Raw genomic sequence first — 21464 nt, 5'->3', positions numbered from 1 at the left:
TCAGATAAAGTGTCCCCAAAATTGACGATATCAAATTCACAATGTTTTACAAAAACAAAACAAAAACGTCCGTTTGTAACAGAAGTGCGATCTGTCGGACTCGAGCGGCAGACGAGACGACCATCCCATGATAATGCTGAAGTAGGCCACGCCCACTGTCTTGAGCTCCGCCCCCTCCAGCTTCAGCGACCCCCGACAAAAATGGGGAGGAAGACATGCAAGATACAGGAGCATCACCCGTCGGACAGGGAGAAGAAGGGTAAGAACTGCTCCAAAAAAATACTGTAGTACAAGAGTCCTTCATATTCAAGTCCACACAAAAGATCGTGGTGGGTTCAGTGATGCTAGAAGAGGATGTCTTCGTTCTTGATGAGGACCTCCACCACCTGCCTCTGGTAGCGGATGTCGTTCAGAGCCGTCATGGCGTCCAGATCGGGCGCCCGCATCAAAGTCGGCCCGAACACGATCCCGAGGTTCTCGGCGTTCATCAGGTTATCCTTCTCGTTCTGAGTTACCCTGCACACACACACAATATGTGACACAGTGCAATCTTAAAAAGCACATACTCTAACGGTCACGCATTTTGACCCCGTTTATGCGTTTTACTCGATCGGATCTCAAAAGGACGACTTGACATTATGGGAAGAGCTTTTAAACTCTTGAAGACCCAATTTCGAAAGTTCTCTCACCATTGCTGATTTCTAACACACACTCTCAGCGTTCGGCTGGTCTTGAGCAGAAGCTAAAGCTGGTGATCTCCGTACTTTTTTCCGTGGTCTTCGGTCGCGTTCATATAAATTGTGTGAGCTTATTTTGTCCAGCTTTCTCCACAGAACAAAAGCCTGCAAGCTTAGCTTCCAAAAAAAGATGGCCGACACTATGTGTTCATTCTGTGAGTGAGATCGCCCTCTATGGGCGGGTTGAGAACATGCGGGACAGACCCTACTACTGACTGTAGTCTTTACGCCGCCTTCACACTGGCAGTTGAAATCAGCTCCGATGCGGCCAAGAAACGACCGGAAGTCGTTCATTTCCTATGGAGATTCGCAGACCGCATGCGAATGGGTCCGAAACGGGTCTGACCGAGTGCGGTGCGAAGAAAATCGTGTCCGTTGGTCATCCGGATGCGTTCAAAAATTTGAAAATTTGACGGTTCCTATCCGACAGTTCCAGCGGAAGTTGAGCGTTGCTATGGTACTGATAAACAAACCTGAATTATTAACTTTTAATAAAATAAATAATGATTTTATAACGATAAGTTGTCATGTCATTTTTTATTTTCACGACTTTCTAACGTTTATAAGGGCAGTTAATACAATTAAATTGACGGTAGACATTGAACTATTGACCACTATATCACCTTTTTTAGCCGACCTGACATGTCAACGTCCTCAGCAACTTTCCTCACGCAGCATAACCCTCATCAGAGAGATCATACAGAACCGACACAATCAAACCGCCATTTTTGTTCTACCCACGTCCGACGCTTTTCACTGTGTAGTACGACGTCCGTTGGGAACGTATTGCGTATTACGGAGCTGATTTCAACTGCCAGTGTGAAGGCGGCGTTAGCCTCTGGACAAACAATCCTCTGATGATGCAAAATGAAGATTTTTGTGTCATCAGAGGACAAAAAAATGCATAAATATCTCGTCTCAGGGGGATATGAGGGTGGAAAGCACGGTAATTCGAAAATACTACAGGTTTTCTAACAATACAAAGCATAATGCTAAATCCTGAAGAATCCCTTTAAATACTTTATTCGCGATTTCCTCGCGAGCGATGTTTCTGATATGGTACAGATGAATGATTGGACTACTACAGCTCCTCACCTCTTGAGATGTGCCATTAGATAGCGCAGTGTTTCGCAGTGAGCAGGAGGCAGCAGCTTCAGCGCTTCATGAAGAGCTTCCAGGCGCTCGTCTGGGTCCGTCAGCTCTGACACACACAAGCAAACGCGTCACAAACCGCCAGAACTAAACTAAACTCAACACACGATATCAAATGTGATGTATGTGTTTTCGGTTCATTGTATTTGTGGAGTACAAATCCTGTTACTAAAATTTGGGGCGATTTTAAAGCTTAAAAAAACCCCTGATATCAAATAAACACGAAAAGTGCATAAATAAATGCAAAAATTGGTAACACTTCACAATAAGGCTCATTAAACGATGAGCAACACATTTGTTACAGCGTTTATTAATCTTTGTTAGTAAAAATACAGCTGTTCATTGTTTGTTCATAAACTAATGTTAACAAATGAAGAGTTCAGATGCAAAAGCCTCTAAATGCCATTTGAAATTTTCTTTAATGATGATTTTTATCAAACTTCAGTGATTTCACTTAAATGGCAATGATGATTACCTATTAATTGTTATTTAAGTGAAATTAATGAAATAAAATATACAAGTTTGATAAAAATCATCATTAAAGAAGAACATTTCAAATGGCATTTAGAGGCTTTTGCATCTGAACTCTTCAAATACAACCTTTGATTTGAATAACGTATTAGTAAATGTTGAAATTAATACTTGCTAAGATTATGTTTAAGTATTGTTCATTCTTAGTTCTTGTTAACCAATGAACCTTATTGTAAAGTGTTACCAGAAGTCAGAATGGTAACAGGGTTGCAGATTCGGATGTGTGTGAAAGACACATTCACTGATAGAGAGATCTGGCGTGCGACTCACTGGCGGCCTCGATGAAGCGTGGATACGCGTCGTACGTGATGACGGGGATCGGAAGATCCCTGAAGTACAGTTTAAGAGCCCCTGTGATGATGTTGATGTCTTCATAGATGTTGACGGAGATGTCTGCTTTCTCTCCATCTGAACACATTGGGACAACACCGAGACATTCAGCTAACGCTTTCTTAATCTGAGGCTGTGAGGATTCTTGCGCTTTGTGATACTGCCAGTAATTTAGTGCGAAGATGCCACTAAAATAACAGATAATGTTTTCTATTTGAATATATGATAAAATGTAATTTATTCCTGTGATCAAATCTGAATTTTTAGCATCATTACTCCAGTCACATGATCCTTTATAAATCACTCTAATATGATGTTAGTATCAATATTGAAAACAGCTTAATATTTGTGTGAGAAAAAAAAACATTATCAGAGGAATAAATTACAGAAATGACATTTTAAAATATATTAAAATAGAAAATTGTAATAATATTTTCACAATATCACAGTTTTACTGTATTTTTGATCAAGTGAATGCAGCTTTGGTGAGCAGAAGAGACTTTTTTTGTATTTTATTTTCATTTTAGATTAAGTTTTAGTCATTTTGTTTTATGATCTCGTCATTTTGTATACATTTCTGCAAATATATCTATTTAGCTGTATTGTTTAAATACGTTTAGTACTTAGTAACTTATTTTAAAGTCACCATGAAATCAAAATGGATAATTTTCCCCTTTTTTAATGCATTATTGCAGTATTTATTATAAATGATTTATCCGTACACATTATTTTTTTAATTCTGTTTCCTCATAATCTTTTTTTTTCATTTATATATATATATATTTTTTTTTCTTCACAGTATGACAGGGCATACATATACATGTTTAAAGACAGTCATAACTAATTTTCCTTGAAACCCTTAATGATAAGAAAAAAAATAAACCAAAGAAAAATGCAAAACACCAACAAAGAATAAAATAAAATTGTAGCTTATTCTCAGTGACAATCCTTGTGTAGTACATTTGCTTTCTTCACCCATCTACGTAGTAAATTTAAGAGTTATTAGTCTCTAAACAAAATAAGCTATATATTGCCTAATATATTTAAGCCAATAATCTTTAATCAAAATAATTTAGCAAACCAATACCATCCAATCAATTCCCAACAGACAAAATCAAGCCCCGCCCCACATTTGTTCTTGATAAACGGCACAACAGAGAACACGTTTTTAATCGAATATTTATAGTACATTTAATTTCAGCTTTATTTCAATTAACAAAAAGGATGAAGGGTTCTAAATAAACAAACAAACAAAAAAGCAACAGGAATCACTGTTAAACTGAAATTCCTACAGGATCTTTTTTTAGTCCAACAGGATATTGTGTAACCTTCATCCGAATCTGTACAGAAATAAAGCTGCAGTAGAAACCTTTAGGGACCAGATAGTCTTTTCCACTCTAGCTTGATTCCCTCTCACTGTCCTTGCATCATCTAAGAGTCATTATGAAACAGTAATGCTTATAAATATATGAACAGATGGGCGGAAATCCTCCCACAAATGTGCCACTTTAACATATAAAGCAGCTCCGAGTATTCCACATTACATAAACCCACGGCTCTATACGCAAGACAAAGGGTGACCTACAAAAAGCAGCAGTGAGCATGTGTATGCCATTCATCAGGATCAGATGCGTGTGTGTAGGCATGTGGGGGTCGTGACGGATCAGTGCTGAACACACTCACCTCTGTCGAACGATAACTTCACATCTTCGATTAGGTCACTGAATCCAGAGATTCGATAGAGACCCTCAGACTTCAAACCTGAGAGACAAGACAGTTGTATTACAATTAAGACGTGTATTACAGTACACACAATGCCACATAAAAATGCAACAATGGCCGAGGTAATAATGAGTAGCGCTTCCTTTTAATAGTTAGTTTTAGGCCTTGTCCACACTAATACGTTTCCGTTTATTAAACGCATCTTTTTCTCTCGGTTTTGGCCGTGCGTCCAGACCGAGATGGCATTTATACCAACAAAAACAACGCTTCTTTTTTTAAAACACTTGAAAACGCTGTTTTCGCCTCGCAGTGTCGACGATGATGTAAGTTTAGTCATGTGACGCATATTGTACCCATAGATATTCATGTTTATACCTGTATTGTGCCTGTTGTGTGCCATTCACTTTCACAATAATTGCTAAAATATGTTACTTTGCACACTCTTCATATCACAGACCGCAAAGATGAGAAAATTCACTCGCTTTTGCGGCACCATTTATTTTCAAGTATTACAGCTGTATCTTAATGCCATCTTTTTTATGAATGAAAGCCAGTATCACTAATATTATAGCTACTGATGTCTCAATGAAAATGATTTCCCCCCAAATTTTAAATATTAGGCTTCAAAAAACATAAAAACTTTTAATTTAAGTGAACTTTCATTTCTGACCGAAAAATTTTCTATTTTGAAATTTTAAAAATCACAGCTTCATCGGAATGTTACGAAACTTGGTGACTTTTATGGCATTATGTATGTGAACACACAAAAAGAATTGAGGTCATGATCCGAGCAGGCTAAGTAGTCGTAAAAAAAATAGTCACACTAGTGCTCTTCGGTAAAAAATGACCGACCCATAGGAAATGAATGGGAAATAATAATAATTTAAAAAAAATCTCTGAATTTTTGTATGTACAATCTACAAATCAGCCACAATTCTATAAAAAAGTACACCGCAGGAAAGGGGTGACACTCTACAACATCTAGAGTGCAAAACAGACAGACCCACCCATACACACACACATACAAACACACTATTATACAAATAGACACCAATACATTTTCATTACAAAAAGTATGTTTTGAATTTTTAAAAATCACAGCTTCATCAGAGTGTTACAAAACTTGGTGACTTTTATGGCATTATGTATGTGAACACACAAAAAAATTGAGGTCATGATCTGAGCATGCTAATTGGTCTTAAAAAAATAGTCACACTTGTGGTCTTTGGTCAAAAATGACCTCCATAGGAAATGAATGAGAAATTGACAAAAAAACAAAAATTCACAATTTTTTATTTATTATTATTTTTTTCTTTTAATAAGAAATAGTTTTAGAGATTGTTTCAACTATATATTCAAATCCACCCCCCCAAAAAATGTGTTCATAAACATCTGGGGAATTCACATGCCTCTCCACAGAGAGCTGAACATGCCATCTAGTGGTTATACCATGATTCTACGCTTTTTCTCTATACTGTAAACAGATGGTGCTAATTTTCTTCAAAAAATATTTTTTTTTTTCTGAAGGCCTAGACTCTATATAAAACTAAAATACTGCATTAATAATTTTTTGAAAAAGTTAATATATATATATATACTGTATATATAAATATATATATATATTTTCCATGGCAAAAATAGACCATAAATATTGCATAAATATTAATAAATTCAATCAAATTGTCTCAAAATACTAAATTAATAAGAATAAATATTATACAACAAAAATAAATTGCATTGGTTTTACTGGGATGGAGGAAATTTAATTTTTAGGTGTCCGGTCACTTCTGACCGGGAAGATCAGAAACGAAGAGCACCTGAGGGTTAAAACAATCCTCACTTAAACCCATAATAAATGTCATTTTTACCTGTAATAAATTGAATAAGTTTATAAAACAGTCCGCACTGCATAAATTATAAATGAAATATAGATTAATCCTTATCAAAGCTACAAGCGTTCTTTAGTCAAGAGCAGTTAGTAATTTTCTGTTCCCTCTGTCTTTACTGACAGACAGAATTAATGGCTCCTGTCACTTTAAGATCCGCCGCTGCTGACAGGATCTCGCGCATCTCGTTCTCTCGCCACTATTTACTTCCATTTAAGATTTTATTTAACTCATTTAAGACTGTTCTTGTGAGGATACTCGAAAAAACTGACATTTTGGCATAAATGTGTGTGTTATTGTTCGTTCAAGTCTTTCTGTGCGTCTCTCGCCCACACCAAACCTGTGCTGACCTCAATATCAGCTCAAGTGCTTTACAATACAACATCAATACAAGCAATACACTGAACCTAACAATTATTGCTTTAATGCAAGTACATACTAGTTAAAGACAGTGTCTAGATATATAGAAGTGTTATCTCCCCTGATCTGTGTTCAGTCTAGATGAAAGTGTGTGATGCGATCACCTCGGGACTCGATCTCTCGTATGCACATGTCCACCACCATGGGCCGTTTGGTGTTGTGGGCCTTGACCAGTGTGGTGAGGTCACAGCTGTACACCTTCTTCACGTGCTTCAGGTCCGGCTTGCAGTCGTTCGGCACCATCTTAGAGCACTGCTTGTGGACGTTCAGCCCACAGTCTGAGGAACACACACACACACACACACACACACACACGTTTGATCCATTACTCCTGCCTAAACAATACCAGGTCAATAAATGAGCAAATGAAGCGATCAATGCGGCGTGCTGAAATGACTGAATAAGTGTCCGGAGTGTGCAGTTTCACGCTGATCTTATTGATCCTGAAGTTGATTTGCTGTAGTTAAATTACGCAGAATGCTGAGCTTTCATTCTGCTTAATCAGTGACCTCTCCCGACCCCTGATCAGTGATGTCAGCCGCTCTGATTGGCTGACGGGGATTTCAGCGGTGTCACCTTGGCTGATGACAGAACATGCCAGGACTACAAATGGTGCCTTATAAAATATGCATGAGCAATTTCAGGCACCTAACAGCTTCATACGCCACAAATATACATCTCCGAGACCCTGGAGGAGTGAAGTGTGTGTTATTCACATCGGATCCTGAAATAAAGAGCTAATTGAAGAGATAGTCAAGCCAAAAAAAAATAAAAAAATGTTCCGAACCTTTCTTTTGTGGAAGATATTTGACGAATGCTGGTAACCAGACAATTTTGGGTGAATATTGATCTCCACAAAAGATATTCCTCAAAACATTTTCTTTACGTTCCACAAAAGAAAGAAAGTAGTGCAGGTTTGAAACAATGAGGGTGAATAAATGATGACATAATTAAAATTTTTTCATTTAAGTACAATATAGAAACAAATATTAAACCAAGGGTTACACTTACTGTGTAATTATATATTTAAGTACGGGGTAATAATACTAATAATCTACATGTATTTACTATAGGGTTATGGTCAGGATTAGTTGCACGTAATTATGTTTATTTACTGTTATTACTATGGTGAGTACATGAAGAGTTCAGATGCAAAAGCCTCTAAATGCCATTTGAAATTTTCTTCTTGAATGATGATTTTTATCAAACTTGTATATTTAAGTTCAGTAATTTCACTTAAATACCAATTAATAGGCAATCGTCATTGCCATTTAAGTGAAATCACTAAACTTAAATATACAAGCTTGATAAAAATGATCATTCTACAAGAAAATTTCAAATGGCATTTAGAGGCTTTTGCATCTGAACTCTTCACATGTAACAAGGACACTGTAAAATGAGATTCACTTCACAAATGAGCCTGAATTACAAATTTTTTATTTTTCTCAAACATTCCCTCTGTCTTCCATTGGTGGGACAAATAGATAATCCCGCCCCCAAACTCATGCTATTGGTTGAGCCAATGTTATGTTAGGCCTCTCAAACAAATTTCTGGGAAATGAACTTGAGAAATTAAAAAAAAAAAAAAAAAAATATATATATATATATATATATATATATATATATATATACGGTATATATATATATATGGGTGCACTGTGAATAATTATTTTATATATATAAATATCAATATTTTATAAATAAATAATATTTTTTTTCTTAAATATACATGCATGTGTGTGTTTTTATATATATACAAAATTATTACACACAGTGCACACACTTATATTATGTAAACACAAACTTTTATTTTGGATGTGATTAATCGCGATTAATCGTTTGACAGCCCTAATAATATTAAATATCACATATCAGCGTTGACTTGGTTCTTTTGAACAGCAAACACTAACCAACCCCCTCAACTGCACCCATGCAACCAGTGCAGACAGACTCCAGGGCGCACACGCCATATGCAAATGTAGGCAAATTAGCTGATTAATATATAATGTGGCCTCCTAAATGGGCCAGCTGCTTCAAAGCAAGACCCACAGAGACATGGATGAAGATAGAAATAAAGAGGAAGACTGAGAACGCAAGGAAAATAGAGACAAGAAGCAGCTGAAAGAGAGAGAGCTCAGGGCAGATGAGTTCAGTGTGAGAGACAACAACGTGACCTGGAGGAGGGAGAGGGAGAGAGAGAGAGAGAGAGAGAGAGAGAGAGAGACCTGTGGGCGACACCAGACCTCATTTCTGCAGTAAATGGGCCAAATGCTCTGCTCTCTGACTGGCTTTAAGATTTAAAATTTAAAAACCACCAGACTGTCATTCTGAAGTCATGTTTTAAAGGAATAGGGATGCCGATATATCGGCCACCATATCGGTATCGGACAATATTTGCTCTTTTTAATGTTATTGTTATCCCCACGTTAAGAAAATTTGGTCGATTTATTAAAGTTGATAAATAATGGATTATTTCTTTCAGTTAAGACACTTAAGATGTGCACTGTTCGCCGTGATACTTTTGAATTTTTTGAAATATGATAGAAATCACTTGAAAAAAGAAAATACAGTGCAGAGTAACAAGTCTGTCATGTAGTCTATATGCAATTATTATAAAAACATTATAATAGTGTGCTTGAGGCATGGCTTTTACTGGTGAGAGTTTTGTTTTCCTAATCAGACTTTCAAAAGTTTAAAATGAGAATTTACATTTATCAGACAAAATATTGGTTATCCGCTTTTGAAAATATAGAATATCGGTTATCGGCTTTTATACCGATATAGAATAACCGATAACGGATATAGAATATCGGTTATCAGCTTTTAAAAATAGAATATCGGTTATCGGCTTTCAAAATATAGAATATCGGTTATCGGCTTTCAAAATGTAAAATATCGGCTATTGACTTTTAAAATGAAGAATATCGGTTATTGGCTTTTAAAATGTAGAACATGAGTTATCAGCTTTTAAAATACAGAATATCGGTTATCGACTTTCAAAATATAGAATATTGGTTATCAGCTTTCAAAATGTAAAATATCGGCTATCGGCTTTCAAAATGAAGAATATCGGTTATTGGCTTTTAAAATATAGAATATCGGCTATCGGCTTTTAAAATATAGAATATCGGTTATCGGCTTTCAAAATATAGAATATCGGTTATCGGCTTTCAAAATGTAAAATATCGGCTATTGACTTTTAAAATGAAGAATATCGGTTATTGGCTTTTAAAATGTAGAACATGAGTTATCAGCTTTTAAAATACAGAATATCGGTTATCGGCTTTCAAAATATAGAATATTGGTTATCAGCTTTCAAAATGTAAAATATCGGCTATCGGCTTTTAAAATGAAGAATATCGGTTATTGGCTTTTAAAATATAGAATATCGGTTATCGGCTTTTAAAATATAGAATATCGGTTATTGGCTTTCAAAATGTAGAATATTGGTTATCGGCTTTCAAAATATAGAATATCGTTTATCGGCTTTCAAAATATAAATTATCGGCTTTTAAAACATAGAATATCGGTTATCGGCTTTTAAAATATAGAATATCGGTTATCGTATTGGCCAAAATTTTCATATCGGTGCGTCCCTGAATTATAAGCTAAAACCTATATTAAAATGCACGTGTTATGTTCTTAGAAATATAATCTTTGTATTCACATTAATTTCATATATTCCTGAAAAAAATGGTTTAATGACTTATGTGTACTGCACTTTTTTCCCAATAAACGTAAAAGCTTATCTTTTCTTTTACAAACCATGATATTTTCGATTGTGAGTATAAAGTTATGATGTCATAAGTCAAATTATGTGCTATTTTCTAGAATTTTTTTAAATTCTCTCTACGGCATTGTTTCTTATTTCTCCTGTCACATGACAACAAACGGTTCACGGCATGTTAGTTAAACCACACTGGCGATTGGTGGACAATTTTATTTAAAAAAATACTATTTTTGAACTGCTTTTTTAAAGAAACCATAACCATAATATTATGCTAAACTACTAGTCTTTTCAGACGTCTTTCATTATGAGTACGCTTACACCAAACAACGTACACAACACATGGAAGATAAAGATTTCAAGTCGTTGTCTGAAAGAACATATTATGGTCTTTTTAAACAAATAAACAAGTCAGGATGTAAAAACTGAACATCATATGATATAATCCCCAAAATATAATCTATAGCTGGCGTCTGGATTCATTTTTTTTTTAATCTCAAAACAATGTGGCAATAGATTTGTTCTTCTTTTGACACCTGGAATTATAATGAAGTCTAATCTAAATCATTGCATGCAAAAAAAAAATAATTAAAGAATCTCAAAAGAACCATTATTTTCTTAGCGTGACGAATATTTGCGATGCCAATATTTTAAAGAGTGTATAGTGAATGATCCGTTGACACTTATTGTAAAGATTCTGCGGCGTGTGATTAAAAACGGCCCCTTGAGCGGCTCTGGCGTCGTGAGACTTCAGCCATGCAGAACTGTAATTATTTTTGAAAAAGAAGAGCGAGGTTTATGATAAGCGGAGGAGACAGGCGCTAATAGAGGGCACATCTCTAATGCGTTCAGTGCGTGAGCTGAGGTCTGCTGAGGCCATGTTCATCACCGTACACAACTAACACACCTCTGCCTTTAAGCTGTCGGGACTGATCAAATATAATAGATTTTCATTGTGAGCATTATTAGATGAAAAAAAGGGGGTTTATTTAAAGCCAGTATATAAAACGCATTATACTAATTGTTTAGCATCATAGCATCAGTATTATAGTTTTAGTTAATATTTTGAATTCGATTTTTTTATTTAGATTTAGTTTTAGTAATGTAGTTGTTTGCTTGTCATTTTAAATTTTTCCAAGTTTTTTTTTTTGAATGCGTCTATCATTTTTAGTATAGTTCAGTATAGTACCATATGCGTTTTAGTTTAAAATGATCATTTGCATATTCATAGAACCGCATATACTAAATGAGGGAAGGGTGTAGAGTTACATTCAAGCTATTTTAAGACAGACTTTTTTAAGGAATTTTTTTTTTTTAAATATGTAATTTTGGTGAATTACACAGATGAGTTTTAAGGGATAAAATGGTTGACTACAGGGGGACTTTAAGTTTTAGTTAATTATAACCTGCAAAATGCATTATAATGCATTCACAATGTCTGAGAAAAGACATAATAATCTACTGTAAATGATTTCGTTCCCTCAAATGATTAGAAATTGAATGCACGCCCAAGGAGAAACTGCATCATCTGCACATTCATTTCCAATAACTCAATGGACCAGAGTCAATAACTTTGCTTAAGCCACAGTTACAATATACACATGCATTTTAATGCATTTATCTCATGACATTTTCAGGTTTTATCATGTGAAAATGCAACTGGGGTTACAATCATTTAATTTATGCATATTATAAAGCATTATGAACCTAATGCAGTAAGAACATGCATGACTTAAATTAAGAGTAACCCAGAGGTGTTATAAAGCAAATATCTTGGGCTTTATTCAGGTGTTTTCTCTTTCTGTGAAAGTGTTCCAGTCTCCTGAAATTCACACACCGTGTGACCCAGTGCTGCTACGAGCCCTGAATTTCAATGTGTGTGTGTGTGTAAAGAGCTCTCAGCCCCTCTTCTCATTATAAAGACATGCCAGCTTTGTTTTCAGCCTCTGCCATGATGGCCTGGGCCGAGTGTGTGTGTGTGTGTGTGTGTCTTTATCCTCTCATGAGGCAATGTGGCACAACATGCCCGGGCACTGGGGCTGGCAGACACCCAGCACACAGCTCCCAGACTCACTCTCTCAGACAAAAAGCAAAAGAAAGAAGAAAGCATGTCAGATCGCAACACTGAATGCAAATCTCTACATCAAATGAGATTTCAATGCCCTAGTTTCTGGTGGCATCACAGAATATATGAGAGAGAGAGATAGATAGAAAGAGAGAGAGCGAGCGAGAGAGATAAAGATAGAGAGGGAGAGAGAGAGAGATAGAGAGAGAGAGAGAGAGAGAGAGAGAGAGAGAGAGAAAGGGTGAGAAAAGGAGGTGGATACAAGTAGCGTAAAAAGGGTCTCAGAATAAGGGATTTTGAACACAAGCTGCTTTCAAAATAGTTGCATGCATTATTCATGAAGTCAGTTCATGAAAACACATGTGTCACTCACATTATCGTATAAATAAATCATTAAAACATACACAACCGACCAACCACAATAACATTCATTTGAAGAACAAGACTGAATTCAACAGAGATAATGTGTCTCCTAATGTGTATTTAAAAATACCCTTTTTGCACTAAAAACACAATTAATGGACATTTTCTTTTAAAATCATGTCTGCTATAATAAAGAATGAAACCTATAAGTAAGTTTTCATCTGTCTGCTTTCATCATGATGCCAGTGTTCAGAACAGTCTGTTTCTCGCAGATGTAGGCCAGGCTATGTGCACTCCACACGCTAATCAGCACTCACATATTCCTCATCCAGAGTGAACACACTGACCTATATGAGCTCTACACACACACACACTAGTGGTCGACCGATATATCGCCAAGGCCGACATATCAGCCGATATTTGGTATTTTTAAAATATTGGCATTGGTAAATAAGTGTTTCTGATTGGCCGATGTGTTGGAAGCGGGACTTTTATTTTGATGGGCGGCGCTGAGAATGGCAGCACACACTCAAATTCTCCGTCTTCATTAGTTTACGATATCTGTCAGTCATATCTAATACTTTGTTTGACAGAACTGGTAAGACGTTGTATTTGTGTCCATAACAACAGAGTGTAAACCAATAGGAACGCAGGACAGCGATGACGATCCATAACAACAGAGCGTAAACCAATGAGAACACAGGACAGCGATGACGATCCATAACAAAAGAGCGTAAGCCAATGAGAACGCAGGACAGTGATGACGATCCATAACAATAGAGCGTAAACCAATGAGAACACAGGACAGCGATGACGATCCATAACAAAAGAGCGTAAACCAATGAGAACGCGGGACAGCGATGATGACCCATAACAAAAGAGCGTAAACCAATGAGAACACAGGACAGCGATGACGATCCATAACAATAGATCATAAACCAATGAGAACACATAAAAGCGATGACGATCCATACCAATAGAGCGTAAAACCAATGAGAACACAGAACAACGATGATAATCCATAACAAAAGAGCGTAAACCAATGAGAACACAGAACAACGATGATAATCCATAACAAAAGAGCGTAAACCAATGAGAACGCAGGACAGCGATGACGATCCATAACAATAGAGCGTAAACCAATGAGAACACAGAACAACGATGATCCATTACAAAAGAGCGTAAACCAATGAGAACACAGAACAGTGATGACGACCCAAACAATAGAACGTAAACCAATGAGAACGCAGAACAGTGATGATGATCCATAACAATAGAGCGTAAACCAATGAGAACGCAGAACAGCGATGACGACCCAAACAATAGAACGTAAACCAATGAGAACGCAGAACAGCGATGACGACCCATAACAAAAGAGCGTAAACCAATGAGAATGCATGACAGCGATGATGATCCATAACAAAAGAGTGTAAACCAATGAGAACGCAGAACAGTGATGACGACCCATAACAATAGAGCATAAACCAATGAGAACACAGGACAGCGATGACAATCCATAACAAAAGAGTGTAAACCAATGAGAACACGGGACAGCGATGATGATCCATAACAACAGAGCGTAAACCAATGAGAACACAGGACAGCGATGACGACCCATAACAAAAGAGTGTAAACCAATGAGAACACAGGACAGCGATGACGACCCATAACAAAAGAGCGTAAACCAATGAGAACGCATGACAGTGATATACTATATATTATCTACGACATATTATACATACTTTAATTGCTGAACTTTTTTGGACACATCTACATTGTCAGTAAATAAAAAAACACCAGTTTTCACTGAAAAGCGCCTATAATAATAATAATAATAATAATAATAATAATAATGTTATTAATAAAAATCTGGAAATCTAGAACATCCAGGTAATACTTTCCAATGATAAATAGCCAAACTTCAGGAGGTTCTGTTTGAGTTCACAGTAAAAAAAAAAATACAAAAAAAAAAAAAATTAAATCTGGAACTGGAATCTGGAATTCTCTTCCATTCTCAGACAAAATAAACGACTTCAAATTTCAAATGAGATAGTTGGAAACTTTAAAGTTCTCCTGTGTAAAATAATATATATGCACTATATATATATATATGAATTTGAATGTATGTAAATATTCAATACATATTATAAAAAGTAATAAAATGAAACTCTAATAATAACTACATCATAACATAACTACTGTATATAAAAACTGTGGAAATAGGTGGAGAGCAAGAACATGTTTGCATGGTGTGTGTCTGTGTTGATTTACCTGCACATTTGACCCCCTGAGCGATGAGTCCCCACATGAAGTTGGCGCAGTACTCGCACCAGTGTGGCCCTCTGAAGGTGTGCACCTGCGGGACACACACATGCGTGAGCGGTCACAGCTCATTCTGATTAATCCAATCTCAATTAATCAGAGAGAGAGAGAGAGAGAGGAAAGCCCTGCTCTCTTGCTCGCTCTCTCCAGGTTACAGCTCGCCCAATCATGCGGTCGTACGGGACACACCAGCAACACCACAGCCGTCTTACAGTAGATGATGAAATCCATGTACATCAAACCGACATCAACGTGAGAAGTGCCCTATTTACATATAAAAGAGGCCTGAGGAATTTAACAGATTTCATATTTACAGAGCTGAGGGGATTTCAGCGCTTTATGGAAAAGAGGACAAAGAAAAGCTTGATTATCAAAAGAAAGCCTTGTTTCTTATTCATAACTGTAAGTGTCGTCGCTGGTATCAGTTTACCTAAAACATTTCCATATATTTCTTATACAGTCAAACCAAAAATTATTCGGACAACATATCATTTTTAATATTTTTTAATAGTGTGTTCAGGACACTATAGTTCATTTTGTAAGTGAGGATAGAAAAATCAAGTAAACTGACATATTATACCCAAAAATGATTCACACAGTGACTACCAGTAACATTTGGGACCAAAAATGATTCATTCACTTTGAGCTGAGCACGTTTTGCTGAAGTGTGTTTTCTGTAATTACTAATGCGAGCTTTTTACACACAGACTGACATGAAGCATTGCTTGATGATAGTTTGAGCTAAACTGCTATTATGTAAGTTTGTATTTATACTCTCAGAAAAAAAGGTACAAAAGCTGTCACTGGGGCTGTACCTTTTCAAAAGGTACACTTTTGTACCTTAAGGGTGCATATTGGTACCTTAATGGTACATATTAGCACCTAAAATTAACATATCAACACTTAAACTGTACATATTAGTACCTAAAATGTACATATTAGCACCTATTAGCACCTAAAATGTACATATTAGTACCTGAAATGTACATATTAGCACCAAAAATGTACATATTAGCACATAAAATGTATATATTAGCACATAAAACCTACAAATTAGTACCTAAAATGGACAAAAGTGTACCTTTTGAAAAGGTACAGCCCCAGTGACAGCTTTTGTACCTTTTTTTCTGAGAGTGTAAATGTAACAGCCATCAGATATTCAACATCATTCATGTGTGAGGGTCTAGTCATATTGTCATATTCTATAGTGAATAAACTGATAATGTTGAATTTGACTGTACTGTATACTTGTACATGGGTTTATTTACTGTAATGCAATGCTTAGTGTGTAATGATCTCCATGTGTCTAACCAAAATAACTTCTTATTAACTGTCCTGCTGATGAAACCAGCGTCTCGAACGGGGGATAACCATGCGGCAAACAGGAGAAAAGCAGGCGTGAGAGAAAGAGGTGTTTGTGGAGTCAGCAGTCTGTGAGGTTTACAGAACACGAGGCGGGAGACGGGACGGGACGGGACGGCAGGATCTGCTCATGATTCAAGCCGAACGAGGAAACACTGCTGTTTACCATCCCTTTATCAGTTCCTAATCTCTCCATCTGTCACCCCACACAACCTCCCTCGCGCTCCCTTCCTCTCCAATACAAACAGAAGATGCATTTATTCCATTTGTTTTTCCCAACCTCTGGCCTAAAACAGATTCACGGTTAACTCCTCCAACGTCTCCTGAAACCTGCACCGCTGCCACGGCAACAACACACCCCTCGGGACGGGTTTAAATCACATTTGGGGAGAATTTGCATAACATCCTATGACATATTTGCTTAAAAAATTACACGATTGCCAAAACATTTAAATGAATCATGGTCCAATTGAGACAGAATTGAGACCATTTTGACAGAATGCAAAAATAAATAAATAAATAAATAAATAAATAAATTAATTAATTAATTAATTAAAAAATGAAGATACACCACAAATAATAATATTACCAACATTATTCACCGAAAATATTATTTTCTTAACCATTAGTAAATAAAAAAATGATGATACACCACAAATAATAATATTACCAACATTATTTACCAAAAATATTATTTTCTTAACCATTAGCAAATAGCTTTTGTTCTTGTTTTAAGCAGAAATTAAACTTAATTAATCTAGCTTTATGCATGAAACAAGAAAAATTAAGATTTTAATTATTAAGAATTAAGATTAACTTCAAATTCTATCAAATTTTGTGGCTTTCCTTTATAATGTCACAAAAACTTAAAATGTACAAAACATTTCAATTATTTCGAAAAATTATGACAGAACATAATGTTGATTCACCACAAATGATAATACCAATATTATTTACCAAACATATTACTAAGTTTATTTTCTTATCCCATTTAATTCAAAAATAAACTTAAAAAAAAAATTGGACAACATTTTTTTGTATTCTTTTTTGTTGTTTTCTAATGTCACAACAACTTAACATTTACAAAATATTTCAATGAATCACAGAAAAGAGCGGAGCATTTTGATGGAATACGTAACAAATGTTGATACACAACAAATAATAATATTACCAATTATTATTTATTGGTAATATACCAAAAAACATTTCCATTTCTCATCCCATTAGCAAATAGTTTAGTTCTTTATTGTTTTAAGCACAAATCAAACTCAAAGAAGTGAGCTTTATACATAAAACAAGAAAAAAAACCCAATCAAGTAACAAAACTAAACTTTAAATTCCGTTTTACATTAACCCTAAAACCGTATTCTGGACAAATGTGGGCAAAATAGTTTTGATTTATTTTTTTAAAAATTCTTCCCTTGATCTGAGCGGTAAGAGACTTGGCTCCTTTTCCTAAGTTTGCCTCCTGAACACACACAATTTTTTTGGACTCAATTCTACAATGTTAAGTGGGTGAAAAAAAATCCTTTGGGTCATATTTGGGTCAAAAATGGGCACCCATAGAAATGAATGGGAAAAACTGTAATTTGCAGCACTCTAAAATAAGCCAAAATAAGACACCAGGTGACAGCAAAGTCACTTCATCTTTAGGTTTTAGCTCTAAGAACTTATTGGAATGATATTTTAATGTAATTAAAAAAATAAAACATAAAAATAAGAATAATTTACGTAGAAAATATGGTACTTTTTGAAGTAAATAAATTCAAAAATACCCCCAAAATAAAAGAAAACACCAAAAATGGATAGACAAAACTTTATCGAAGACAGTGATATAACATTTATAATAAATAAAAATTAGGATTAGGACCTCTGTGACCACATTTGTCCACAATTACAGGATTAAGGGCTATAAAGCGAATACGGTTTGAGGGTTACCTTTTTTCATTCCAACATCATTTCTAGTAAAACGACCCAGTGAGTTGTAGCAGGACCTTACCTTGAAGTTGTGGACTTTCTCGTACTTGGGCGCGCGCTCGCTCTCCTTCAGCGTGGCTCGCCGGACCAGCGACGTGAGCTGCGAATAAGCAAACAGTTTGAGAGGTTGCCAGAGAGTGGCGGGAGGTTTCTGAGGACTCATCTTCATCCCCAGAGCCGCCGCCACCATGCCCTGCTCCTTTCCCTCGGCCTTGGCCTTGTGCACCAGCGACTTGTCCTGCTTACGGACCACGTAGGACTCGCGGGACGGCATCTCGCACCAAACACCCCGAACGAATAAACTCTGCGCAACTCCGAGGTCTTCTAACAGACTCTACTACATCTTCTGCCGGACATCTGATGCTGAAAAAAATCTATTCAATCACCAATATGAACATCCAATTAGTCCAAATAGAGTCCTTTCCACGGATGTATGAAGCCCTGAGAGTTTGTGTGTGTGTGTGTGTGTGTGAGAGAGCTTCTCCCTGGGCATCTATATGCAGATGAGATGAGTTGTTGAGTTAATCCTGTCCTGCCTGCGAACTGAAGATATCCTCACTGGAGCGCTGCCTCAAAGAGAGAGAGAGGGAGGACCCAAACACAGTCACACTGAATTACACAGCTCAAATCAGCCAATCCCAGCAGAGCTTTATCCGTGAGCTCACCCCACCTTACAGCAACCAACCCCCCAATCCACCGCATGAGTGGGCTGAGAGAGAGAGAGAGAGAGAGAGAGAGAGAGAGAGAGAGAGCAAGAGATAAGGAGTGGGACTGTAATGAGAGGTGAATGAGTCACGGATGAGCTCTGAGCTCATTTTCCTCTAATAAAAGCACATGAATGTACCATAAACACAACCCACACTATGTGCTAGAGATGCACCATTTGGGCAAAAACAAAAATCAAATTGCGATACAAAAATCTTTCAAAAAATTCCAGATTTGCTGTGATTGCTTGTACAGGAGCAAAATGTTGTGGTTATACATCAATATAAAAGAATAATAATAATTATTAGTATACTAAAGAAAGATACTATAAAAATATTTCACTGTGAAACCAAAAATATATGTATTTCAGAAAAAATATTATTAATATGTTATAACTGTAAAAGTACTAACAGTGCATTACTAATCTTTACACACATCTATAATTCATTTTCAAATCAACCATTAACCATAATAATATTATGATACATATTTTAATACTATATATATATATATATATATATTAGGGCTGTGAAGCGATTAATCGCAATTAATCGCATCCAAAATAACGTTTGTGTTTACATAATATATGTGGGTGCACTGTGTAGAATTATTTTGTATATAACTACACACACATGCATGTATATTTAAGAAAAAAATATTATTTATATATTAAATATTTATACTTATATATAATATAAATTATATATTAATCTATTTACAGTATATACATGAAAATATTTCTTAAATATATACAAGCATGTGTGTGTATTTATATATATATAAAATAATTATACACAGTGCACCCACATATATTATGTAAACACAAACTTTTATTTTAGATGTGATTAATCGTGATTAATCGTTTCACAGCCCTAATATATATATATATATATATATATATGTAAATATAAATATATATATATATATATATACGTATATATATATACATACATACATACACACACACATATATATATATATACATACATATATAAAAATGAAGAAATAAGATTTTCTTAAAATCAAGATTTTAAGAAAAAATATGTATTTCCATTCTCAATTTTGAAAGGTAAAATAATCAAACTTTTATTTTGCTGGAAAATTTGGACCGGAAGATGTTAAATGCACTCAGACTTGTGTTAAAGAGTTTGTGTGACACTACAAACACTGGCCGACATTCATCACTTCACAGCCTTTGCCATTCGATAGCTACCATTGGCCCTCTGGAATACTCGACTGTGATTGGCCAATCGCATCATTCTGTGGTCAAATGTGTTTTTATCTATCCTGAAGCTGAACTGACCAACCAATTTCCTAACTACACCTTAAATGTGCTGGTATCACATCTCTTGTATCATGCCAGTGATTTCAAATCAATATTTCATGTCACATTTACTGTTCAATGAAATGGATTTCCCATAAATAACATTTAAACCCAATTCAAGTGGAGTGAATGTCCTTATTGGACACTGGATACATCAGGTTTACTGTGTGTAACTAAATCAACTTCCTGCTTTACAAACGAGCGCGAGTGTTTCGTCTCAATCACACACGGACACACTTCTCCAATCATAAATCACAGCGACAGCATCAGCCAGACGACTCTGGGTCGTTCTCAAGAAGAGTGTGTGGGACAGTCTCGGTTTATGTGCTATTATCATTATTCTGTACATTAGTGATACACTGATATATCGGCCAGGATGATGAATAGGCTTAAGTTTTGAAAGACATGGGTGCGTTTCTGAGGTTCATTTTTTTAATATAGTTTGCATGGGCAAGCACCATTCCCGCTCTTAAAGGGATACTCCACTTTTTTTTGGAAATAGGCTCATTTTACAACTTCCCCAGAGTTAAACAGTTGGGTTTTACCATTTTCGAATCCATTCAGCCGATTTTCTGATATTTAGAGGAATATCAGTAACCAGACAGTTTCTGGTCTCATTGACTTCCATAGTATATATTTTTTCCTACAATGGAAGTCAATGAGACCAGAAACTGTCTGGTTACTGATATTCCTCTAAATATCAGAAAACCGGCTGAATGGATTCGAAAACTGGTAAACCTCAAATGTTTAACCCTGAGGGAGTTATAAAATAAGCCTATTTCCAAAAAAAAGTGGAGTATCCCTTTAATAAAACGTAGAGATCTATTTTTATATAAATTGA

General features: G+C 35.7%; 1 protein-coding gene across 1 annotated transcript in view; it reads right to left on the bottom strand.

Annotated features, from left to right (window-relative positions):
• The window catches only part of chn1 (chimerin 1), a 72586-nt gene continuing 51122 nt past the window's right edge, over positions 1-21464 (bottom strand). Inside the window, exons 7-13 of the mRNA XM_039647304.2 lie at positions 18617-18694; positions 15205-15289; positions 6883-7056; positions 4434-4511; positions 2691-2828; positions 1833-1938; positions 1-516 (exon numbers count right to left, since the gene is read on the bottom strand). Coding sequence (XP_039503238.2) covers positions 345-516; positions 1833-1938; positions 2691-2828; positions 4434-4511; positions 6883-7056; positions 15205-15289; positions 18617-18694 — 831 coding nt within the window. The 3' untranslated portion in view covers positions 1-344. The remainder of the gene's footprint in view (positions 517-1832; positions 1939-2690; positions 2829-4433; positions 4512-6882; positions 7057-15204; positions 15290-18616; positions 18695-21464) is intronic.

This window comes from Pimephales promelas, chromosome 7 (assembly GCF_988280905.1).
Source record: "Pimephales promelas chromosome 7, fPimPro1.hap1.1, whole genome shotgun sequence".
Classification (NCBI taxonomy): Eukaryota; Metazoa; Chordata; class Actinopteri; order Cypriniformes; family Leuciscidae; genus Pimephales; species Pimephales promelas.
This window is presented reverse-complemented; position numbering and strand designations above follow the sequence as displayed.